The 26737-nt window shown below is 43.3% G+C and overlaps 1 protein-coding gene across 1 annotated transcript in view; it reads left to right on the forward strand.

The window, feature by feature from the left end:
* ADAMTS17 (ADAM metallopeptidase with thrombospondin type 1 motif 17) overlaps positions 1 to 26737 on the forward strand; it is a 203188-nt gene that overhangs the window by 140733 nt on the left and 35718 nt on the right. Inside the window, exons 17-20 of the mRNA XM_075713772.1 lie at positions 2469 to 2549; positions 11050 to 11207; positions 15550 to 15709; positions 17717 to 17852. Of these exons, the coding sequence (XP_075569887.1) occupies positions 2469 to 2549; positions 11050 to 11207; positions 15550 to 15709; positions 17717 to 17852 (535 nt within the window). The remainder of the gene's footprint in view (positions 1 to 2468; positions 2550 to 11049; positions 11208 to 15549; positions 15710 to 17716; positions 17853 to 26737) is intronic.

Here is a 26737-nt window from a genome sequence, read left to right on the forward strand (position 1 = left end):
CACCTCTAAAGCAGTGTGACACACTCCTGGCTGCTGCTGGCTCAGGGGACGGATCCAGAGTTCACTCAAGTTAGTGACTGGCTTGCCACTAAATTCAGTGTAACTTCGTATCCAACCCCTGCATGATTTAGCTCTGGGCATTTGTATCTGGCTGTGATTTAAAAAATGAATAAATAAACAGTCCCCCAGTAGGTGCATTAAATTACCTGAAACTTGGGCATGTTCCAAACTGGCTTCCTAACAGGGGTGTTCAGGTGTGTCATAGGGCCTATTTCCCCATGACGGACTGTCATTAATCACACCTTTGCTGTGTGCTCATGTCTGGTGGTAAATGTCGGTCGGGTTTATACGCAGATGCATGGGGTGCAGTGAAGATGTTTGATTTCTGAAACACTCTGTTTTGACTGTAATTTGGTATCTCAGCTGATGAAAAACCAACTCCTGGCAATGTCTAGAATAAAATCCAACAACTGTTTGCTTTGAATTCATAACAGATTTCAGTATTGCCTCAAAAAAATTGACCTTGGAAGTAATGATTTTTCCCAGTGAAACCCACTCTTTAACAGCGGATGGGAGAGCCACTGCTCTGGCTTCTGTACACAGACACGGTTTGCAGCTCTGCTCTCCCTCCTTCTGTTTTTCCTGCAAGGGATGACTGACTGTTTCTGAGATATCCTGAGTAAGGGAGAAGTAAGTAAGGAGGAACAAATGCAATAAGAACTGAGCTGAAGGGTCAAATGGAAAGTGTCATTCAGAAACAATGATGAGGGAAAGAAGGAGTGTGGCTGGCCCCGATCAGCTGTCCACCCAACGCACCTCATGAAAGCCAAGAGCTCAAGTTGTGTTCATAGCACAGCAAAGGGACTGCCACTCTGCTGGTTCAGACAGGTAGAAATGAATCCACAGTCTGAGACCCCAAATCCCCGTCTGTCTCACTCCATGTCATAGTGGTAACAGAATCACGTAGTCCTGAGATGCGTGAAGCTGTCAGCGTCCTCCTTTGAGGCCCCTGCGTATCAGTGTAGCAGAAGCACGGCCATTCAACTGCACTTCCCCCTAAAACAGCTCCCCAGACATTGCTGAGTGTTAGAGGAGTCCCTGTGCCTTATGCCAGCACTTCTCCAACCCATTGCTCTAGACTGCCCTTGATTTCCATAAAGGCAGGGCTGACACAGACCAGTTTCACACAGCCCTTTAAGGCAAAAAAAAGGGATGAGGGAACATACTGATAAGCTACTTAACATCTAAAAGAAAGGGGAAAGCAATAATCTGAAAGAGGTGCCAAGTTATACGCTGCAAAGTAAACTGGGTGGCCAATTAGAAGGAATCAGGTCGTGGCTGTGATGAGATTAGTGTCATTTACAGGGGCCTGATTCAGAGTCCAGTGAAGCCAGCGGAAAAACTTTGCCTGGCTCCCAGACCTTTGAAATGGGCCCTAATGTTCCTCAGCTTTATAGTTTAAAGGCACCGCTTCCACCCCATGGAACAAGTCGGTAACTCCACATGGCTCCATGGTGGGGGAAAATAGGCTACATTTCCTTGTAGCTCCTAATTATTCTTACTGTTATTCTGTTAGTCAAAAGTGGTACAATTTTGTCGTTTCGCTGGTTGTTGAAGGAAGCATGAAATGGCCAAGAGAGTTTCAGAAAGATAAAAACCAAGAGGATTCTATAAAAATATGATGGGGCCCTGTGAAAACTTCCCTACCATGTCAGATGCTAAGATGGTCTAATTTGGCATGTGCGTCTGCTGGCAGCATTTAGAGGTGACTGGTGGTCAGTCCTTGAGAAACTCTCAACTCTGTTGTATTAAATCTGAGCTGTGGAATTCTGTTTAGCAGCCTGATGCAAGGAGACTGTTACCATTCTATGCTCCAGAATTTTTGTATAAAGCTGAAGTGTAAGTGAAAACAAATTTTTTTCCCCCAGTTGTCCCGCTAATTCCTGCTGTTTAGTTTTAGCATCGTCAGAATGTTTTGTGGAAGTGAGTCCTTTCTGATACTGATCACAGCCTCGAGCAGCGTTTTTTTGCAGAGGGGAAAGCAGGAGCATCTAATGGAAACTTCATTTCGAATCACAGATGTCTGTTCTGTGATGTGCAGCATTGCTCGTGACAGTGACACTTTGCATCACCTCAGGAACAGTCCTCATGCATCCTTGCCAGTACCGCAGGAGAGCCAGGGTGATCTGAAGGGAGCAAATCTCATTAGGCCCAAGCACAAGCCTTAAGTCACAATTAAGCAGCGCACATGCATTTCTCTCCCTCTTCTCAAGCTGAAACGTTAGTCATAACCATGCATGTCACAGCAGTGAAACTTGGCTGCCAATGCAGGGATCTCATTTTGAAGTGTTTCCCACCCATTCCCCAACCTGGGCAGGAGTTGATTTTTTCACGGTGAGATACTGAATGATTGCTGCCTCTGGCTGGCTGTGGCATGCTCTCATCCATCTGCTCTTTTGTTGCCATAGGTTACATCGAAGCAGCTGTGATCCCTGCAGGTGCTCGGCGGATCAGAGTGGTTGAGGATAAACCTGCTCACAGTTTTCTGGGTAAAAAGACGAAAGAAAAAAAATGTTTTGATTCAAAACTCAGCTCTGTTTTCTGTTAAAATGACCCTTCTCTAAATGACCTGTTAGATGACAGGTTTGTTGTTGCCAGGACTTGGCTGTTGATTTCATTCTTGCGGCAATCTCTCTCTGCTTTCGTGGCTTGGGTTCATAATGTTTGCTTGATGTGATAGTATGTGACGCTTACAGGCCCTGTGCAACCTGAAAGGACCAGAGTATGCTTTTACATAGACAGAAGAGTTCCTGAACAGAACTTGGCGCTGGGTTGAACGTTAGCTGCCAGGAGCACGCAACACTTTGGGAGGGAGTGGGAAAGAGAACAGTGTCTTTAGAGAAAGGAATGGCAGAGCTACAGATAGGAAGGTGCCCAGCTCAGATTGGAGCAGAGGCAGGACTGGGCAGCTGATATCCCTCAGTAACCTGGCCATGAGGTTGCCTGCACCATTTCCTGCAGCAGCAGGTTTTCACTTGATGCTGTAGCCAAGACCTGATCCTGCACTCTGAGATGGGCTAGCTGTAGCCTCTAGTCCACTTGCCTCTATTTTCTCAGGCCAAACGATTTGTTTAATCCTCTTCTCATTTCTACTTCTGCATTCCTTTTGAGGGAACAGGCTTCCTCTCCTCTTTTCCATGTTGGAAACAAAATTTTAGACATGGGCGATGGGTCAGATTTCTGTGAAGTTGTTGTAGGGCAGAGTCTGTCAACAACTTTGTTGTCCAGTTACTAATCACTTAGATTAAAGATTGGATGGGTATTTATAAAATGCAACCAGTCAGCTACAATATACATCTGTCAGTCTGGTTTCTGCCTCTTCTCTCCGATGTTAGGGGTGTTTCTTTTGGTGTCATTACTGTGCAATAGAGGAAGGGCTTTATCTCCCATCTACTTCTAGGGAGACCAAGTTGTAGAAATGCTGATGCCCCATTGCCCTGAATTCACACAGGAAGCCTGTGGCAGAGTGGGGAGTTGAAGGAAAATTGCCCAACACCCAACAGAACACCCAGCACATTGAAACATCCTTTGCACACTCAGAGCTGCATGGCCACACATAAATGGGGGAATTCTTCTGTCTCTCTCAAGTTCTTTATGCTGTGTCGGAAAACAAAAGGATAAGAGAGAATCCCAAACTTCCTCCTTTGTTAAGTGAACTTTTGCAGCTTATAGGTCCCTGCATTGTCAAACCTAAGCTCTTCTGGCTGTTGATGAGCTCATGAACACATAATTTTTGTCCTTCCATATCAAACAGTGTTTAAGCCCTTCCACATGCTGATATTCTCATTGCAGTGGTTGGAAGAGATGCATGTTCCAGCTGTCCCTTAGCCTGGGAAGTATTAGGTACTGTTTTCACTCATGCATGTTCTGGTTCTCTCAAAGCGAGCTTCTCAGAGCGGAGACACTGCAAGGTTTTAGGATAGAAAAGCACTCTGAAAGATGAAATTTCTTCCAGAAATATATCTAGCCTGTGGTAGGAACTCTGAGAGGATTACGAAGCTTGTTGCTCTCTGTTTTACCGAAGGAGAAAGTGAGGTGTTGTAGCTTGCTCATGGCTATGCAGGGACTCAGTAGCAAAGCTCAGACCAGTATCCTTGGTTCCTGATTTCCATGTCTTTTGCTTATGATCCTCCATCTCTGCAGCCAAAAGCAGATGTTAACATCCCGTGCTGAGAGATAGGTGCCGCTGAAAATATTTACCTAGGGATTGTGTCTTCGGATTTCAGGTCTAGTGCCATTGGTTTTCTGTCTTGAGACGCTACCAAAGTTGGCAATATCACTTGGGAAGATGCTTTTGTTCTCTGTCTTTCCTTCCAGATTCAGGGAGGAAAAAGAGGGCAAATCACGTCATTCAGCTGCCCTTAGGTCAAAAGCATTGGCATTTGTGCCACTTCTTGGTAGGAAGCACGTATCACTACTGCTAGTATTTCCACTAATGCTGCAGCCAGCTTGCTGGGAGAGGATTACGCCTACACGTAAGATGTTTGACATAGCAAAGCACTGGTGGAACAATGAGAGCCAGTGTTTCCTTGGGTTTTGCAAATACTCTGCCTTCTGGAAGCCAGCCTTTTTGTTTGTCTTGGTGGGATTTGCATAGGGTATTTGTCCGGGGCTTGGGCTTTGGCAGATAGCTGCAGCACTGAGAGTCTTACGTGGAGCTAGCGACTGCCCTTCATTGTGACCACATAACCTTGACTAAAGTAGATATTTCCCCGCTGGGTGGTGAAGATTAGGATTGTGTATATTTGAGAGCAGGACTTGGCCCTGTGTGCATCGCATAAAGACAGATAAAAATCTGGCTATTTGAAAGCTTCTGAATGCTTTTAGCTCTTTGGTTCATGGTCAGGAGCCAGGAGAACCTCTCTAAGCTTTCCAGGGTTTTCTCTTTCAAGGAACACTGGACACAAAGAAAAGATACCCAATGTCTTGCTAACCTAAGCTGAAGAATAGCAGCAGGAGTGTTCCAATAGGACAGTTCCAATGGCCTGTATCAGGAATAGTGTGGCCAGCAGGAGCAGGGAGGTGATTGTTCCCCTGTACTCGGCACTGGTGAGGCCGCACCTGGAATGCTGTGTGCAGTTTTGGGCCCCTCACTACAAGAAAGACATTGAGGTGCTGGAGCGTGTCCAGAGAAGGGCAACAAGGCTGGTGAAGGGTCTTGAGCACAGGGCCGATGTGGAGCGGCTGAGGGAGCTGGGGGTGTTTAGTCTGGAGAAGAGGAGGCTGAGGGGAGACCTTATCGCTCTCTACAACTACCTGAAAGGAGGTTGTAGGGAGGTGGGTGTTGGTCTCTTCTCCCATGTAGTTAGCACTAGGACGAGAGGAAATGGGCTCCAGCTGCGCCAGGGGAGGTTTAGGTTGGAAATTAGGAAAGATTTCTTTACGGAAAGGGTGGTCAAGCATTGGAACAGGCTGCCCAGAGAGGTGGTGGAGTCCCCATCCCTGGAAGTGTTCAAAAAACGGGTAGATGTGGCACTTCGGGACATGGTTTAGTCTAGTCTACCCTTGATTGGCTTAGAGTAGACTTGGTAGTGTAGGTTAATGGTTGGACTGGATGATCTTGGAGGTCTTTTCCAACCTAAACGATTCTATGATTCTATGATTTCTATGATAAAAAGATGACCAAGAAAACAAGATCAAATCACTCTGATAGGCCTCATAATGCATTGTAAATCTAGGTCTGAGTATGGAAGGATTTTCTATTTCAATTACACTGACAAAGTTGAGTCCAATCACGTCCTATTTCCACTCAGAACCGGGTACAGCACTTTGGAAATGAGCCCAGCATAATTTGGAATCATTATTCCATGTGCTGGGAGCAGTGCCTGAAGAATTTCCCTCCACCTACAGGCAACCCACGCTGGCTGCCTTGGCTGGCTGTAACGCTTAAAAACCACCTTGAACAGGAAATGCGTCGGCAGTTTGTGTCCACAGGCTGGGAAGCAAGCTGGAGGGACCCAAGGTGGAAATAAAGATCTGACTAGATGCCAGGTTTAGAAATAGATTGGTCAGTTCCTGTCTTCCAGCCAACAAGAAAAAAAGTAGTTACAGGTTGTTGCCGGGGGTCCTTTTTCTTTTGCTCTTCTACCGTACAACTTGGAGCCAGAAAAAGCTTAGAGATGTAACAGTGGATTCTTGCTACTGCCTAAATGCACCCCCAATGGGGAGAAGAGAAAGAGCTGTGCTTTGCTACCCTGTCTGAGGCATAGGGTCCCAGGAGACCTGCAGCCAGCTGTCCAAGGCAGAATAAAACCTGTGGGTGCTAGCTTAAATCAGTGGGGACTGCTTGGCAAAAAGGGCTTACAGCTGCTTTCCTGTTTGGGCTTTTCCACCAGAGTCAGACAAGTTTTGTCAGAGGAGATTGCGTATGTCCTGGTCTCCTCGGGTCCTGCCACTGAGCTCTCAGGGAGGTTGGGAAAGTGTTCTTTGTTGCATGCTTTGCTTATTCTCTAAAATGGCAGTAAAGATACTTGCTGTCTTGCAAAGTGCTTCTGCAATGCTTGGATGAAAAGCACAGCATTCAATAAGAGCAAAAGGACCTACTCACGCCACTGAATTTAGTACTATCACCTCTGGGGCTAGGCAGAGCCAGGCCTGCAAGAGTTGTGTGTGACAGAAGCCATTGGAGAAAGAGCAGTACCCTGTGTCTGAGAGACATCGGGGTTTTATAGCTGCAGCATCGATCCCTACTGATGGGGCACTTGTGTGCAATGAAGACACAGTGGGAAAAATACTTGGGCCCAAATACTCTGCTGAGTCTCTGGTGTAATTCCTGCAATCCTTAAGGAGCACCTTTGGGAATAGGGCTGTTTCCAAACTCTCCGTCTCCTCAGTCACTAAGGGAGCAGTGTCTGCAGCAATCAAAATCAAACCTTTCCCAGAAAAGAGGTCCACAAAGATTAAACATTTTGGTTTTCATCAGCGAGCTATCTTCCTCTGATGGTGAGCTGGTACCAAAGCATAATTTTAGTCATTCAAGCTCTTACACGCTGTTTTGAGCATGTGCCGTGGTATCTTTACTAGTCAGCCATACTGCATGGAGATAGTTTTATCTCAGTCCACAGCTTTGATTAGTCATGTTCACGGCTCCTCGAGGCCAGTGTAATGGCTGCTTTGATCTGCCTGGAAGACACTAGGCTTTGGCAGAGGAAAGCAATCCTGCTGCAGAATTCCGTCTGAAGTTTGCAGAAAGTACTTTGTAGATCAAGGAATGAGGCAGGAAGAGAAGTAAGCCACAGACAGAGTTATATTGCTGCAACATGCAAATACCAGGACATCATCATACCCCCTAGTCTATGTCCCAAAGAGAACTTCCCTCAGAAAAAACATTCCCCCACATACATCCCACTCCTCCTGGGGATACCATACCTGCACTTTCCCTTCAGCCTGATTTTGGAGCCTCTAATGGGACCATGAGAGCTGTCAGGAAGGTTGTGTGCAGCAGGACAGAAGGATGTTCCACCTTTCTCCAGTAATTCCCCAGGATGCAGACCCTCAGGAGGGCACACACAGATGCAGAGGACATTGCAACCTCCACCGGCTCCAGACTTCCCCAGAGGTTAAACATTACAAATGATGCTCAGTTGGTAAATTGAATGTGCCCTGAAATATTCCTGGGCACTGAGGCCAGTGGTCATGGAGCATCTTGTGTATGGGCTCTCGGCCCCCACTGAAGGGGGGCTGCCTGCATAACTGCTTATTGGGAAGGGACCCTGGAAAGTCCTGGATCCTGAGCCACACTAGGAGTTGTTTGGGAGAATTCAAGTTGACCTGGGCCATAAAGTATGCTGGGGACCATTGTAACAACACAGAGGTTCCCAGGTGCCTGGGAACATGTCTGTGTGCTGTATGTGGAATAGTCTAAAAATAGGTTTCCGCTGTGAGATGGTGCCCTGTGCTGGAATCACTTCAGGTATCTCCTCTTACCTTTGACAGACTTGCTGGGATCTGTGGAGCCAGGCGCTTGTCCTGTTGAACCAAATAGAACAGTTTTTCAGGAAACCCCCTAAAGAGAAATGTAACAGGGATTTTCTTCTTAAACTTTATTTGAGGAAAGGATGAGCTGGCCCCTCATTTCTTGAGGGAACCTTCATTGTAATAGCTATATAAAAGGTGTTAGACATGGCCAACTAGAATAAAAGGAAAGTCTATGTAGAATAGCCTGGTATTGCTACAAACACTCCCACGGTAAATTAGACCCAACTGGTAAGTCAGCTGTGTTGTGCAGTTGACAAGAAGTCAGGTTCCTTTCCTTCTAAGCATATTAGGCAATTATATACAGCCTAAGCACACCTGGTAGGGTTTGCTGGCTCTGGGGACTTGATCCAAAGAGATGACAATGAGAGATTTTCCTGTTGACCTGAAAAGGCTTTAAATCAGCTCCTCTTACCTTCTTGCAACACACTCAGTTAAGTGAAAGCCAAGATTGTGTTTTTTACTGGAAGAGAATAAAGAGGCATGAAATGCTGGAGGTTAAGAAAACATCTTGTTCAAGGCTTAGTCAAAAGACACAGTTAACCTTGAACTAAGGAAGCCCAGTAACACACGGGCTATTCTGTCTGTCTGATGTCAGGGCAAATTTGATCATGGTGCATGGATCTCCACAAAGGGGCCTGGGACTTTCTGTTAGAACAGGGTCTGCCAATTTTCTCTTCCCTCAATGCATCACACAGTCATCTGAATAACTGTGCTTCCTGTTCTAATGTAGAAAACACGTAAATCCCTAAATCAACTTGCACTGACAAGTCAACAGTAATGTGATTGTCCTTATGGCTGGAGTTGTCTTTCAGTGTTTGAAGGATATCGGTGATGCTGATGCAATAGGTTATGCTGGAAGAAAAGACATGTTACTCCAAGTATCTTTTCTTCTCAGTGTTCAACTTACAGGGCTTCCCTGTGCAGTAGAGCTTTCTTCATTGTCTCTACTGATGCATAGAGGCACTTCTTGACAGGATGGACGTGATCCTACAGTATCTGACCTTATGCATGTGTGTCCAGCTCATGGACTCTGAAAGGAGGGTGGCTGTGGCAGGCTGTTCCTTGCCTGCTGATGTTTTTTATTTGTGGCCTGGTTTCCATGAAACCTAGGAGTAGATTGTATCTTATCTGCTTCTGCCTTTTGAGAGCAAAGAAGGCATCAGGAAGTATCCTGACCGTAAGTTCTGCTTATTTCTGATGCTGGAGCTTTATAATGCCTGTCCAGATATTTAACTCACAAAAAAGCGTCTGGAGTAATTTAGAACAACCTAAGGGCCATTCTAAATTATGCCTGTAGCTAGTGCTTGCAGGTTGGAATATTCTGCCCTCCAGGCTAAAGCACAAGGGTCTGTTAAGCTCATCCGCCAAGTTCACATTCTGTCCACTGACCAATCTTGGCTTTGTAACTTGACTTCTCTTTACAACTATGACAGCGAAATGTTAACTTGTTCAATGTTTACATTGTGGAGCACACACAAACTCAGGAACAGTTTTGTTTTATTTTGCACTTGCAGATCTTCATGTGTATTTGAACACAGAGATTTGGTTGATCTTTTTCTCGAAGTTTAGGAAAATACAGTTTCAAAAGCTGGTTCTGCTTGGAAACAAACAAAAAAAATGCAGAGTTGTCTTTCTGCTTTTGAAAGGAGAGTTTAGAGATAAATGATCTGTGAATTTTATGTTAACGCTTGAAGATCAGAATAGGTTTCCTTGTGTACTATCTGAGTGAGAATCTCTGAACCCAGCTGCTGCCAGACTTTAATCTGTCTCAGGATAGGCAGTCTACATAAAGATATATAGATCTCGCCTTGCAAACCGTACTTCAGTTTACAGCCACTGGTGCTCTCATACTATTTCACCCCAACTACTCTTAATAGCTCTAAGAGTATAACACTGCAAGTATGTCTAAGTGTTTTACCAGAAGTATCGTCAGGTCATACGCAAGCAGCTACTCTGTGGTATTAGATTCTTACATCATGTCTGCCAGTTTGATGTATGTGTCCGAATTTATGGTACTATCAATTTTTCTAAGATTAAAATCTAAATAGTTAGTTTTGAGAATAATCCTTAAAGTGATCTAAGTGTTAATTTCCAGTATACCAGAATATTCCAGGTGTGTTCATTTTGCATATATGCCTACATGTTTCCCATGTAACCTTTGACAAATAGTATTGAGATTATTCCAGGAAGAATTATGGCTCTGACTGATTGTTCTCTAATTACGCTCTCTGTTTACAATCTCCACTCTGCTTAGCTTGGATAGGGAAAATGGGCTAGTAAGTGTTGCACTTTCCTAGTCAGTCACCTCTACTTTGTGGTTCTTGCTTGTTAGCACAATGCTGTAATATTTTAGTATTACTTTTAAATCCAAATTAAATCTCTCTTCACTGAAAATCAGAGAAACATTTCAGTGTGCAAGCTTTCCTTTGCAAAAGCAGAGCTGTATACGTAACTGAATTCAACAATATGCCATGAGTATGTGTGGTTTTTGGACATGCTCCTGAAATAGGTCAAACTGTGGAAGAGTTCTACCATTTAGTCCTAAATTAGTAGTATTTTTTCAAGGACAGTGGGTAGTTATCTTTCCTTCCTTTTATTTCCTTTGTAACTCCTTCTGCACACTCTCTTTGTCTTCCCTTTAAATTTTCTGGCAGTGGAATGGCACAGAGAATGCCTCAAAGTTTTGAAACTGGAGAATGTTGCTTATTTGGAAAGCAGAACATAATTTTAGGTAGTAAAACCTTAGCAAGACCAGTTTGTATGACATTATTTTACTTAATAGCAATGTTAATATAATTAGAAATGCCTTCATCAACTGAAATAGAGAATATGCCCAAGTTAGAAACATTATGATGAGTCAGCTATAATTATACTTTTTTTCCTTTTAAACTCATGTCCATTACAAGGCTACTGCATCTTGTACTTTGGGTGGGCTGAGACAGAAGCTCAATAGTCTATATTCTAACTACAAATTTGCTTACATTTCATTCAATGGTGTTTGATTCATTCCAGCTTTAAAAGATTCCAGTAAGAGATCCATTAACAGCGACTGGAAAATTGAGCTTCCTGGTGAGTTTCAGATCGCAGGCACTACTGTCCGGTACGTGCGAAGGGGTCTGTGGGAGAAAATCTCTGCCAAAGGACCAACTAAAGTACCACTGCACTTGATGGTAACTTTATATCCTTTGTTTGTGTTTCTTAAGTGATGCAACATATAGGGTTTATATTCTAGCTGAAAATTAAATTTTGATTGTTTGCTTCCTCACCAGAGTTTTTTTAAAGGTATGCTGTAGTGCCTCTCTTTGCATTCTTTTGCAGCATGGCAAGGGCTGGAGCAACCCACCTCCCTATTTAAAAATAAATGATGCTCTATTCTGGGAGAACGTGCAGTGTCCCGGTAGACTTGTGTCCAGTACAAGATACTCCTGTAGTGTGTCGCAGACAATGTGACAGGTCCATTCTAGAGGATGTAGATTTCCAGGGCCGCCTTTATTTCATGAGCATACCCGCTCACACACATGAAAGGATATTTGCCGAAATATCTTCTCATCTTATGCCAGAACGTATTCTATATTTAAATACACTGTTACTCTAACAGAAGAGGTGCAGGTTTGGCATGTACAGATGATACATGTGAATTTGACCCTCTGTGGTGACTTAGTTACACACAGAAATGTTCCTTGCTTTCTTTATATTGTGTTTTCAATTTTACGTATTTTAAGCTGTTCTTGAAAGTTTTTCCTAAAGTTCAGCGTAGTCCTTCTGTTAACCAGGCATGTCACTTCATAAATAGTCATATGGCTGCTGTATGAGAACATGAGTGAGAAGTCCACAGGGGTGAGAAGAACAGGATTGTAGTCCCCATCCTGTCACTAATGGGTGCTGGGGTGACTCACGAGCCAGCCCCTTAATGTTGGTGGTAACCTTAATGCTTCTATCTGTCAGATAGCTGTAATGATGCCTGTCTCATATATGTGTTACTAGTAGAAAGTCTGTAGAAAGCTTTCCAGTTTCTGTAGCGAGGTTTGCATACAAACACAGACTATTTTAATGTATGCATTGTTTCCTGTAACTTTTTTTATCCAATTACGTTTTCCTGTGTGCTGTTTCTTTTCCCTGTGACTTTTTACCGCGTTTGTTCACTGAAGGCGATCTGTAAGCACTGCTACAAATCAGAAGTCTCTCCCTTTCCTCACCTGAATTTTTTGGCTTGCTGGTGTTCATTGTGCAACATTTCATGGCCCGGTTTGAAAAGCTCAAAAGTTGCTTGAACTTTTCACACACACACACAATAACAATAATACTCCACTTTGTCAGTGCTTTCTCTGTGTCAACATATGCTGCATAGGAACATGAGGTGTTTTGTCTTTGCTTTCTCAGAAAGATGAGTGAGTTTACCAGGTTCACGTACAGACCAGAGTAAAGCTGGATTCAAAGAGTTTCAGTTACTACTGAAATAGTCAGTGGTGCAGGTTTGGTCACACCTGCACTTTCCTGACTCAGCCACATAATTCAAGGTCTGCCCACACAAGGGAGGTGTAAACAGGAGCCTTCACCATCAGAAAAATCATTTTCTGCTTGACTTTAGCCTTAACACAAGTCTTCCCTCCTGAAACCAGGACTCTGACAAAGTACCTTGTACCGCCAAGGTCTTCCTAACCTCATGTAAGAAAAAGGAGCTGCGCAGGTACCGTTTGTGAAGATGCTGTGCAGGGTTCCTTTGCCAGCTCTTGGAACCTTCCAGGGCATTACTTGGTTGAGGTGTACTGCAGTAAAACCTGGTACCAGCATTTTGTGAACTTCAGCATCAGTAGAGCTTTGTTTTTAAAGAAAAACTCATTTCCCCTTCATTAAGGAGTAAGTAACTAACATAGGAAAGTAGTTATTATGAGTCCATGAGTTATTATTATTGTCCATGAGTATCCTTTCCAGGTACAGACTGGCATTTTCAGCAGATATGAGCAGAGGAAATTTTCCTTCTTCACCTTCCCCCCGAGAAATGATTAAAAAGGAGGAAAGTAAGAGTTACCAGACCATTAAAAAAAACACGTGGCTTAAAATCACTGCCAGTCGTAAACAAAGCACACGTGAAGTCTTTTCTTCAAATCAGATATTAATCTTTTCCTTGATACGGGGTAGTGGGTTTCATTCTTTCAACGCAGGAAAGGCAGGATGGTTACCAGTTACCTCTAAATAGAAAACTGTTGTTCAAACAGTGGGGGAATACACTGGACTGACAAAGAGCCAGACGCTTCAGTCAGTCCATTGTGACCTGCATTTGAAACCAATTATGCACACATACACACACACCCCAATTATATATGGCTACGAAATTGCATGAAATTGGTTTCATATGGGCCTTTAGATTCGCTAGTCTTGCACCCATATTGAGATAATAAGGATTTCTTTTTAGGAGCTGGGGTTTAATACTTGAGGCATTTCTCCAAGTGCATTGCTGTAAGTATATTTCTTGGAGAAATTAATGTTTGTGTAACTAGGCCTGTGCTAGACCTCCTCTTGGCAATAGAGGACAACCAAACACTCGCAGAGCATAAAGATGCTTTAGACAAGACTGATTGATCAATTCTGTAGAACAAGCTGTTCATATCTCATACATCTAAAGAAAGCCAGAGCAGGACTTGCGTTCTCTGCCTCTGACTGCCTGGTATTTCGAATTGTGTTAAAAAAAACCCAACCCATTCGTCTTTGAAACTGTAATGATGGCTGGCTAGTTTTAACCTTGGTATTCAGTTCTGGTAGTAAGGCTCCCTCTGTAGCTGAAGCAAAATCGTATCTTTGTTCCCCACATCTTCTGGAAGATGCTTTTCTGCCCAGGGTTGTGCACTGTGCTGAGCAACTCATGGGTGCTGAGTTTGTGTAGCCCCACGATGTTCACTGCACAGACCTCCAGGATGTCAGTGGCTGCAAGCTGGACCCCTTCTTTCAGCACATATGGTTATTTTTTTGGTTAAATGAGCTTATGGCAGCTTTAGTGAGATCATTGGTTAAGTAGGAGTGATTTCTGCCAATCTGAATGGGAAACGGTTATTGTTGGGAGAAAATAGCACTTGCAAATTTGCTTGTTTTAATTGGGCAGCTGCTTGCTTCACTTACGATAGCCGTACTTAAAACATGTTATTTGATAAGGTGCTGCTCCTATTCCAGTAGGTGACAAGAGCCAGCAGAATTCACCTGTCTAATGGTGCTGAGATTATGGGATAATAGGTATAAGTAAGTCTAAAGCCACACCATCGGCATTACAGTAGTACTTCTGTGGCATTGGTTAATAGTGTGGTAACTCAGATTCCATGGGCCTCGTACTCCATTGGGTGTCTTCTAGTCGCTTCTGACTCAAGCCAGTGAATGTGAGAGCCAAATGAAGCCCAACATGTGAATCAAAAACAGGACCAGAATTGTCATCTACCTGTGGTGAATAATTAGGCATTTTTCTCTTGTTCCTCTGCCTTTTTTTAATAGTCAGTGAGTTTTGGAGTAATAACACTAGAAATGTCACATGTGAGTCCATGGGAAGTGATCAGCCTGCTGTTGGAAGCAGGTTTCACTTTCCTCTAGTGGTATGCAGGGTATGAAAATCTATATGTTGCCAGCAGCTGTATGGTATGGGTCTTCCTTGTCAACCTCAGGTTTCTGAGACAATAAAATCCCATTCCTACAGCTTGTCAGCAGGAATAGTCATGCCCACTTTGAGTGCCACATTTCCCAGGAGGCATGTGACTTCTTTTTGCATTAGTTGTTTTTACTTTGAGAATGATCACCTTGTTCCTTCCGGTGTGTTAATAAACATTTCTGCCTTCAAACTATGGGCTGCTGCAGCCCAACTCAAATGCAACAGTAAATGCTGCAGCTCACAGAATCACACAACGGTTGAAGTTGAAAGGGACTTCTGGAGGTTGTCTTGGCCAAACCCCCGGCTCAAGCAGGGTAGCGTAGAGCAGGCTGCCCAGGACCGCGATCCATAAGCAGTACAGTGTTAACCCAGAACTTCCCCATTCTCTACAAGGTCCCCAGCCATAAGCCTGAGTCTCTGTGTGGGGCTTGCAGACAACTTGCTTTCTAGAAAACAAGAGTAGGACAGGTATGATGAGTGACTTTTTAACTCTAGATGCTCATTGAAATAGTTGTTATATGAAAAGTGCTGATTTAATGCTGCCTTACTTTAATGTTGCCTTACTGTTTCTCTTCAGATAGCCAGTGGCCTGCTGATTGCATTTGAGACTTAAAGTTATGCATCAGATTGCAGGTTTAGACATCTCCATGACTGTTTTAAATATTCACAAATCATGAGTAGTTATTGCTCCCGCAGATGTCCTGTTTTACTAATACCACTGTAATTTCAGGTTTCTAGATAAAGATTCGGTTGTCTTTCATGAGGTACTTTTATTTTAGAAATATTGGCCTGAGACAGCATTTCCAGCATTACTGTCTCTGCAGTCTGTCGGCTTTCCCAGTACACAGTGTGTTGTAACAGCCTTTCTTTTCCTGCTGAACCAGGTGCTGTTATTTCATGACCAGAATTATGGAATTCATTATGAATACACCATTCCTGTAAACTATACTGCTGAAAACAGAAGCGAGCCAGAAAAGCAACCGGATTCTTTGTACATCTGGACACACAGCGGATGGGAAGGGTGCAGTGTGCAGTGTGGAGGAGGTAAGGCCATTTGGAAGCTTGGTGGGACTTGCTGTACGGGGTTTGCAGACACCAGCCATTAGAGAGATGCCTGCAGAAGACGGTGTTGCCAAAGCATGAAAGAAACTGGCCATGGGAATGGATGTTGCCATAATGAACTCAAATGAGAGCTCATTCTCACCAGCTCTCCCAGCTATCATCCACATCCCCACAGTTAATTTTCACCCAGCATTTTGGCAGGGACGCTGCTTTGTCGGCTCGTTACTGTAGGCTGGAACTGCACCTGGATTAGTGCTCCACGGATGGCTCAAGGCGCCGTGGGCAGCCCCATATCTCAAGCCTCCGTCACATTCTTGGAGCAGAGTTTTCACAGGTGTTCAGGCATGTTCACTGGAAGACACTTCCTTCCCCAGGGATGAAACGGGGGCAGTGCTGCTGTGACAGCTCCTGGAGATTGCGTCAGACGCTCCTAGTGCAGGGTGGACTTTCTGGGAGTACGTGAGCACATTGCAAATCACGGTTTTCACCCGATCCCTAGGATGTGCTGAGACAGATTTGCTGAAGCCCTGGGGGGAACTGGTGCCTGTGAAACCTGAGATTGGTTTGTCAGCCACCCTCCATTGAATTTTCAGTGCTGGAAGAAGTAGGTTTTTCCCTGAGGAAAATGGATCATTTCCATGCATTCTGGCCAGTCTTTCTTCACCAGCAGACCCAATTATTTATCATATTATGTGACACAAAGAAAGAGTGCTCATCTTCACATTTGAAGGCTCACTGCCCTCAGTGTACTGAAATTGTGGATTTTTTTTTTTTCTGTAAATAGAACTCATTTTAAAATTGACACTTACTTTTACTCATGTTTTAAAACAATAATTTCTGAGAGCCATTCAACCTTCACATGAATGAGTTGGAAATTTGTTTGTGGCTCTTTGGATTTGTGTTGCAAGCCTGCCGCGTATTTGAGTCAAATCAGTACCTGGCAACATGGCTCCCACCAGTAGTAGCTTGGATGGCAATTAATCTCTTACATTTTGGTTGTCAGATGCTTTTACTACTTACCCAAGCTGGGAAGGGCCTATTCCCTTCCATACAGACTTCTACAATTTTTTTTATTAACAGAATTTAAGTTCTTTTTTATTACCTGCTGGAGATCATGAATAAACTCAATTTGATGCAGACTCAGGGTTAAGAAGAGGATCTGAGAAACCAAAGTAATTAGCAGTAAGGCAAAGCCACAGAGTGCGGGGATGGCATTTTCCTTGTCACATCTGGTCATTGTCATGCCACCCTGTGGCACAGCTTTCCTGATGTCACGCAGTGGAAGGCTGAACCCTGAGGGCCCCACTGCTGCCTCTGGGTGAAACTGCTGATGCACAGACATTTTACGTGAGAAATGCTGAGTACTGCTAAGGTGTCTCCTACTGGCAGGGTTTTTAAACCTGGAGGACCAGAAAATGAGAAATAATTTATTTTGGTGGCTTAATTTCACCTCTTTGTGAAATACAGACAAGCTCAGTTTATCGCTCTTGAACCCCAGTCACTCCTTTTCAACCTGACCCTTCCTGAATGGGGAGCAGCAAGGGGCAGCTGTCCTGTCATTATCAGTCACGGGGGGGTGGATGGTTGTGTGGCTTCACCTTACCTAGCTGGAGCATCTGTCCTAGGTGATTACAGGGCACAGCTACATGTGGAGGAGGAACCAGCAATGAAAGCAAATTGTTTTCAAGATTGTTTTCACATTAAACACGAGAAAGAGAAAGCCCAACATGTTGTTCCTGTGGAGCAGTGAATTTCGCAATTATTGGGGAAAGATTTGTAGCTTTTCTGAAAAAAAAACAGAACAGTACAAAGGTAAGGCAGAAGTGGGAAATAAGATTGCTTGCAGAGGTGGTCGGTCTGTGCAGATTACATCTTGTAGAGATAGAAGGGAGGTCCTCCTGGCTTTTGAGTTTTGATTAATGATTTGACATGGTTTTGTTCTTAGCCACCAGTTTCCTTTTTCAGACTTGTTTTTCATTTGACTTGTAGGTGAACGGAAAACCATTGTATCCTGTACTCGACTTATTAACAAGACCATGACACTGGTGAATGACAGTGACTGCCAACGAGTGAATCGCCCTGAGCCCCAGGTCAGGAAATGTAACACACACCCCTGCCAGTCACGGTAAGGAGTTAAAAAATAATAAAACCCCATATCCTTTTCCTTCACAAATCGACCATTTCCAAAGCCTCCATCTGGTGAACATGGTGAAAATGTCTAAAAGTATTGGAACACATTGTTAGCCATAGTAACCAGCTGTAATATTCATTTCCTTTTGTTGAGCAGGTCAGATTTGCATTACCTCAGAGCCCATGTAATTTGTGGACAGTAAGGCCAGATTCCATGCATGCTACCTTCATGCATTGTTTGGGGATGGTTTTCTTTTCCCCTTGGCTGCCTCCTGGGTGACAGAGCAACTTGCAGTGCAAAACTAGACAAGAGTGCAGTGACTGCATAGTTAACCTTTTTTTTTTTTTTTTTTGAATCAGCACAGAGTAGGGTCTGATTAATGGTCAAACAGTGCTACAAAAAAAACTCGCAACCAACCCACAGCCTTCAAGCTACTACAGCTGACCTGCTGTGTTGCGTGCCTGATCTGCATTAGCATAGTTCAGACTGGGAGTCTCTAGGCGAGAAGCGTCTCTTTTTCATGTGAGGTTTAGTACTGTGTCTAGCAGCACCTGCATAGTTTTGGAAACATACCTGAATCTTGCTTGTCCTGGTTTCAGCTGGGACAGAGTTAATTTTCTTCCTAGTAGCTGGTGTAGTGCTGTGTTTTGGATTTAGTACGAGAATAATGCTGATAACACACTGATGTTTTAGTTGTTGCTACGTACTGCTTATGCTAGTCAAGGGCTTTTCAGCTTCCCATGCTCTGCCAGGTACACAAGAAACTGGGAGGGGGCACAGCCAGGCCAGCTGACCCAAACTGGCCAAAGGGCTATTCCATACCATACGGCGCCATGGGCAGTATAAAAACTGGGGGAGTTGGCCGGGGGGCAGCGATCGCTGCTCAGGGACTGGCTGGGTATCAGTCAGCAGGTGGTGAGCAATTGCATTGTGCATCACTTGCTTTGTATATTATTATTACTATTATAATATTGTTATTATTATCCTTACTATTTTACTTTATTTCAATTATTAAACTGTTCTTATCTCAACCCAGCCATTTTCTCACTCTTACTCTTCTGATTTTCTCCCCCATCCCACCAGGGCAGGAGGAGTGAGCAAGCAGCTGTGTAGTGCATAGTTGCTGGCTGGGGTTAAACTACAACATTGCTGAAGTCAAGAAATTATGATGAAATATATTTTAGATGCTTTCTTCTCTAACGGTGCTTTTCTGCATCAGTAGGAGTAATTAGAGGTCTAATAGTAATAAGTTCTAAAAATAATAAAGAGCTCTCTTTTTAATTTGGCAAGCACTTTTAGCTGAATTAATTTTGATCTGCATTGTATAAAAAAAAACATTTCTGGCCAAAATGACAAAAGACAGGAAGGCAAATTAATTTGTTCAGTTTGTTTGCCAACGAAAAAGTTTACTCTTGCTCTGCAGTAATGTTTAGCATTGTAGAGTAGTGTAGACGCTCCACTTTTGCTAGTAGTTAGAACATACAATCAATTTAGGATAAAGCTCAACAATATCTAAAAAAGCACATTCAAACAACCTGCTAGCTGTTGCATCTTGTATAATCAGACAAGCCAGGGAACCGTACCTACAAAGCTAATCCTGCTGGCAGAAACAATAGGGAAAATGAGAAACAGCACGCTTCCTTCTAATTAGACCTGCACTCTGATTAAAGTGCCCTGAAGCAGGGAAATCCAGTGTCAGGTAATCCATCAATAAGGCCAGGCTGGTTCAGGTTTTGTTTTCTGCCTGCACTGCCTGTTGTTGCTGCTGTACAATATTGTGGCCATACTGCTTTCAGTGGTACTGAAAGGTGTAGGGAGATACCCCATGTGCTTCTAGGTGTGTAAGGAGAGCCAGACTCCCAATGACTTCAAGGAAACAACTGTCATTTCCATGAGGAAGTTTCCCAAATTCAGCGATGCTGAGATTTCTGTCATGTCATTCTCTCGGAAAGACAGAAACAAGGAGCCATCTGCTTGTGTTTCTGTCCTGGCATGAAATATTTCTTCTAGACCTTCTGTGAAGCCATTGGGAGGAGAATGGAGTGGGGCCAGGCAGCTATATAGAGGGGTTCCAGGAGGTAGAGATGAAGAAAAACAACTTACAAAGCTCTGGAAGAAGCGGGCAGCTTCTGCCTCTGGTAGCTGAGAGCAAGAAAGGGAGGTCTTGGCCATCAGGTCTGTTAGAGCCGTAAGACCCACAGTGCTGTTCCTCAATGGGATCTCCGTGACCCTAAGCCCGTGGTGAAGGCTCCTCTTTGTTGCACACTTTCACCGTGACATCGGTGCCTGGCCAGGGCAGTGACAACGGGTCAAGTAAAATCACACAAAACCTCCTTAGAAAGGAATACTCTGTTCCTGTGTCCAGATTGAGTTTCTTTGGGGATTCAGGTCCAGCCCTTAATGTTATTCTAGGGTATCTCTTCTTCTGTATGGAGTTACCAGGCAATTTATAGCCACAATTTAGCACAGTTCTCCCCAGGAGCAATTAGCACTGGCACAGTGACACTCTCATTGGTCCATTTTTTTCAGAGCAATGACAGCAAACACCAAATGCGCTTAGTACCCGGAAAGGCCACAAAATCCTTGCTGATGATCTGATAGACCACACTCCCTCACTCCCTCCGTGTAGACCACACTTTCACACTTAACATGCTTTTGACTGGAAACATTTTCAGAAGCACATTCTCTGTGCCTCTGTAGAATTTAAATTTCCACTTGCGTTTGCCCACCCAGATATTAGAAATGCATGCTTAGCATATTCTCTGACCAAGAACATCTTAAAGAAACCATTCTCTTTCACCATGTCAATGCTTTTTTTTATGAGCCCTGAATTTGTTTTAGGGTTTCAAGTAAAATTATTGTAGCGTCTTGTTACAATAAGGTCCTTTCCCATTTCCACTCAGACCCAAGCCCTTTACCTGAGTTCAGAAGAGGGAACAATGCTTTCCTTTCTGTAGTAAACCTGCTCTGTTTTGTGCATTTTGAACTACATTTACACTTTTACTCAAAATCTAAGAGAGTCACCTTACAGAGAATTTATCTCTCGGGAAGGGTCTTATGGCCAGCACAGGACGGGGTCATAGGACACTCAGTCTGTTTCTCTTTTGGATGTGCTGTGTGACTTTAATTCACTATCCCACACTGTCCCTTTATTTCCTCTCTCAGTCCATGTATAATCTGGATTGCAAAGTCTTTGGGATGGGGTGAGATCATGTTGTATAAATGGAGGAAGAGGAGGAGGCTATTGCTGTTGAGATTGCAATAAAAAAAATAATAACCCACATTATATATATATATATATATAAAAAAAGTGATCTGGAGAAAAAAAAGGTATGATGTTAATAACAGTGTCTTTCTTCCAGCATGATCCCAAAGTGCTTTGCAAATTATATATCCCTTTGAACTGCAGCCACCTCTTGGGAGAGCCAAATAATGTGGGGCAGGGGACAGTAGTTTCATGAGGCCAAGAAGAAGATTAGAACTCTGCAACTGCAACCCAGCATCTGAAAAAAACAAAGCAGGATTGAAAAAAGGATTGGATACACTGACATGTTTTAAAATTAAACGTCAGAGAAGAGAATTTTCTTAAGGGTTTTGTTGAAACTGGCAAAAGTAAAATAATCTTTCATTCTTTATTATTGTTACTCTTTCACCTTTTAAAAAAATGCCTCTTTTTCTTCCTATTTTATTTTTTATGTTCCTTGACCCTCTTTTTCCATTAAATTCTTTACAGCTTCCTTTCCTGTCCCAACTGCACCCTATTAGCACCTCTTTATTCTAATCCTTTGCCTAGCTCTTTAGATATTTTTTACAAAACCCTGCTGTAACCAGATGGAATCTGGATTCTTGCATACGGTGCGTATGGGTTGTTTCCAGCACACTGAACACCAACCCAAATATATAGGCAAACCCAGCACTCATGTTGGCACAAGACTCAGAAATCACAGATCACATCAGCTGTTATTACTGAAAACATAGGTCGGCCAGTGGCCACACACTTCAACATGCATGGTTGGGTCTATGAATATGAAACTGCTCCCCTCTAATGCAGGAAAAGAACCAAAAACACATGAAATTTCCCAACTGTTAGACTTGTAATGGCCTGTATGCAAACACTGTTAATTTTCTTTCTCTTTGCTGTAGTAGATTTTAATAGAGGTTGAGTTCTTTCAGGGACCTGCTGAATATGTGATGTTCCTACACAGATGCTTAATGGCAGCGTAAAAGCCAGAAATCCCTGCCTTCATCTACAGAAAACCACAGGAGACCTGAGCCCTTATCTTCACTGTTTAGGACTTGAAAGCATCTCCTGAGTCCAAGGGTTAGTTTTCTGCTACTACCAGTAGCATGTCATAGGCTCCTTTCCATAAACTGATTTTGCTCTAGTCTTCTTCCCACACTGGAAGGCTCTCATGTGGCCTCTCTCATGTGGGTCAGGATCTTTTATTTCCAGCCTTCATTATTCATTGTCATTTTTCAGCCATTTGTTCTTGAATCAGCTCTGTTCCTTTGCTTATACAGTATTTTCCCTCCGTAGCTCTTTGCCTTGGGCTAAATGCCATATGATACAGCAAACCAGTGTATCTCCACCTTGCATCATTTTGCTGGGCTAAATCCATTACTTTTCTTTAACTTCTTACTGGACCAGAGACTGTGCATCAATTCTTCATTCCCTCGGTCACCTTCTTTACTAGTGCTCTAATTTACGTTATTTAAATCCATAATTTGAGCGCATAGGTGACCAGAATTGTATGGAGAATCCCAGTCTCAGTCCAATCTAGCCCTTATACAGTTGCACTCATGCTTTTCTGTCTTCATTGGCAGTAACTCTCCTGATACGTGCTTTGCTTTTTTCATGTCTGCATCATATTTGTGGCTTACAGTCATTCTAGATGTTTTCCTCCTCATTTGTTTCAACATATAAATCCTACTTTAACACAGAAATGCTTTTTATTAGTCCCTAAGCACACACCCTTGCACTGTATGCTATTAATTTTCACCCTATCTCTGTTATTGCAGTACTCAAGGTTATTCAGTTCTTCCTGTATGACATCCTAATCCTCTGTTGTATTGACAATACTTCTAGACTTTGTATTGTCAGCATTTTCCCCATTTTTTCAGCAGTTTTCTTCTTTTTGTGCCAAGGCCGTTAATGAACATACTAAATTAGATCAAATGCAAGACAGATCTTTCAGGAAGTCCACTGGTAACTAATCTAAATTCCTTTCATACCTGATATTCCTTTACAGCACTACACTGTGGCCAGCTCTCACCTACAATATAAATTACGCACCGATATCCATGTTTCCCAGCATATCACCAGTTTCTCCAGCTTACATAAGCGTTTCCAGTGCAGCAAAGGAGTTCTTTACTGATAACCAAATAGATTAAATTTACCATGTTTCCTTTGTCTGGAAAAGCAGTTATTTTTATCAAAGAAATACAGCCAATGACTTTTGCCTGGAGGAAATCTATGTTGCATCCATTTACCACTATGTCCTTGATTATTGTTTCCCTCCAAATCCACTCTAAAAACTGGCATGCTGCTGAGGTCAGGTCTGTGGTTACATGGATTGCTTCTTTCTTTCTTTCTTCTATTCCCCTGTCACTTTGCCATCTGTGGACTGGAATCCAACACCATGCTCTCCAAGGGCTCGTGCACCACAGTGATGCCCACTGGGGAACAAATGAAGCCAGTTCTAAGAGTCAGCCAAGGCCCCAGCTGGCTCAGCACCTCACCGACCTGCCCGAAAGGCTAGTGACCGCTCAAAGCATGGTGCCTCAGCGTGCAATGGTTGATAGTGCCCGTTGCTTTGATTCCTGGTCTGATTTAAGCTCATGGTGCTTATCTCTATCACCCTTGCTGCCTGAGAGTCCACCTCTCCCTTTAGACTCCACCATATACCTGTGACAGTGCTCTGTTTAACAGTCTAAGAATACAGAAATCAGTCTGTCTTCCTGACTCTGGTCTGTTTGCACCACGTTTATTTGTGTTATCGCCAGAGGTAGGTGGGGAGCAGAACAGTTTTGAATCTTTTTTGTGAAGTGAAAGTCTTGCAAACAGTAGAATTTGGGGGGGAGCAGTATGATGGAAAACTCCTTGAGAATGTTAGCAAATTACTTGCAGGGCTGTATGGAAATTATACTAAACTGGAGGGACATATTGGGAGTGTCTGTTAACTGAAGAGACTGAGCTAGACATTTAATGGTTCCAAATGGGTATGTTCTTTCATTAATGCAGTCAGACTCTTTTGGAACCTGTACAAATGTTTATCATCCATAAGGCTCAATGAGTGCAAAACTTTATCCGTGCCTTGTGCTAACAAGCATCTCCTTTGGTGTGTTTTGAATTTGGTTACATGAAAAAAAAAAAAAAAGAAAAGAAGGAACAGCCATGGGGAGGGTTTCAAATCATTTTAGCCTGGAAATCTGGCATAAATAGTAATGTTAGCACCCTCTGATCCAAGGAGGCACCACGTAAGAGCTCATTTTGAAGTACTTCCCAAAACTGGAGTTGGGATCTCTAGAATCAGTTTGAGCTTAATGAATTTGCCAGGACTGTGCTGGACACCGTGCAAGACACGGTGGCTGCAGGCGGCTGAGCGAGCGGGCGATGCTGCGCCCTGCTGGCTGCTCTTCTGGGAAACCAGCCTGGGCTGCCGGCGTGGGCAGCTGCGGCAGGTCTCCGGCAGGTCTTGCAGGAGTAGAAGCCAAATTCTGTAGACCAGAAAGCCTGAGACTCTTCCGGTCACCTTTGTGAGTCATAGCTGCTGTCCTGTTCTGGACACGTCTGGTTATCACCATCCACTAGAAGGAGACAAAATCACACACGTTCCAGGCTGTAGGCAGTTCATCAAGTACAGCAACAGTCAATCAGAAGTTAATTAGCTACTGAAAGACAAAAAGATATTTTCAAACAAATTCAGCAACTCAACTCAATGAAGCAATTCTGGAAGAGAAGTAAGAGAAGGCTTGGGACAGACAGAGAGTAGAAGGTGGAGGGCTTATTAGCTACTGCTAAATGCATTTACGTCAAATAATTCAAGATGACTTTCTAGAGCAGAAGTTAATTTGGCATTAGTTTTCACATGGAGTCACGAGACAGGTTTCTTAGCTGCAAACCCCCAGGCTGGCTTGCATCACAGTTTTTCCCATTATAATGTTTGACTCAACAACCTTATGGTTGAACATTTCCTTGTTTTAAAATGTTAAATGATCTGTGCTTCTTTGGTTTGGGGCTCTTCAGGCCAAGTGCAGTCTTTACCCACAAAGAAGGATTAGCAGGATAATCTAGCAAAATATTTAATTGTGAAATTCACTCCTGCTGCTGCCTGCTGTAATGCTCTTCACACTGTTCGCATCCTGTGCTATGAGCTGAGGAAAAGGCACTGCCTTCCTTGAAAGGCAGGGAATGGAGCTGGACACCGGTTGCCCCATCAAAGATACACCAGCCATGGATCAGGGTAGGGGTAACTCACTGCAAATGGGCTCTGAGAGTGCTGATATTCTGTGCTTTAGTGTAGTGAGGTAGCTGCCAGCAAGGACACTACTCACACCAACGCCACACTGAGTCCTCAGAAACTGGGGGGTCTGCTTGATTTGGGGAAGGGAGGAGGGAGAATACAATATCTTCCATTTCAAAAAAACTTCCCAAGGTGCATGTAAATTATAAAACATTGTCCTATGGCTGATCTTATAATTGGTGGGAAATTAAAAAAAAAAAAAAAGAAGCTGTCAAAATGATAATCACTAAAGAAAAAAAGAAACCTGTGTGAGTGAAAGTTGGCAAGTCTGTTAGCAGAATGACTACTGTACTGGAAAATTACTGAGCACTGTTTATAAAGGCAATCAGACAGGAATGTTAGTCTTGGAGTCCTACTTTCGACATCAGCAGCTGTATTATTCTACTAGATTCCTTGTACTTTTTTCCCAAAAAAAAAACCCTTCTAGTGACTGGGTGTGGCACAACCTGTTCCCAAAAGTCAAGATTCACCTGATTATTTTGACCCCAGTATAGCAGAGATATGGTGGAGAGTTTCAGAAGTGTGTAGGGAGAGAAAGATACAATAGCAGAGTGTAAGTATTCCATGGAAATCATGAGTCCATTTGTAAACAGTGTTTTCTTGCTTCTACATACTCAAGCATGAACTCAGTTTGATAGCTGTAAGCAAAAATATCTGACCGTCAGTTCCACGTGACTGATTCTCTGAAATCTTTTCCAATTCTCCTTGCTAAAATTATCCAATGTGAAATCCTGGCCCCACTGCAAGCTGGTCTGAGTTTTGCCTAGCACCAGTAGAGCCACAGTTTCACCCAGGTGCCTCAGAAAACTAAGAGCAACTTTGACATGATTTTGCATCACAAACTGGTGCTAGAGACAACCAGTGCTAACTAGACATGGAGTTATCCTCACCTGTATGGTAGTGCAACAATGTACGTTAAACTAAAAGGTACACAGTAAAATCTATTAGAAATAGAACCCCCAGATTACACTCCTTTAGATTCATTTCTGTCACAAGTGCTTTTTCAGACTAGCTATATCTTGTTTAGTAGCAAATTTCCTCTGCTACTTTATTCAACAGTAGTACAGGCTCTTAACTAGTTGTAGTTAAGAGCCAGTTCTAAAAAAACAGGCTTAATAAAAACAAAAATGTGTGTTATTGCAAATGTGTCTTTGGTCACATCCAAGCTGTTATTGTGAAAACAAGGAACTTAGTTTCACTGTAGCATTGGGGAGGGAACAAAAGTAGTGCAGTCCCTGTAGATAGGGAGTGCATGTGCGAATATGTCACGGATGTTTAGTTAGTGGAACAGAACCAACCTGCAGGCACCAGTCTTCTGCAGGGCTTCAGACAGAAATAACCAGATGAAATTTAATG

Source organism: Pelecanus crispus, chromosome 7 (assembly GCF_030463565.1).
Source record: "Pelecanus crispus isolate bPelCri1 chromosome 7, bPelCri1.pri, whole genome shotgun sequence".
Lineage (NCBI taxonomy): Eukaryota > Metazoa > Chordata > Aves > Pelecaniformes > Pelecanidae > Pelecanus > Pelecanus crispus.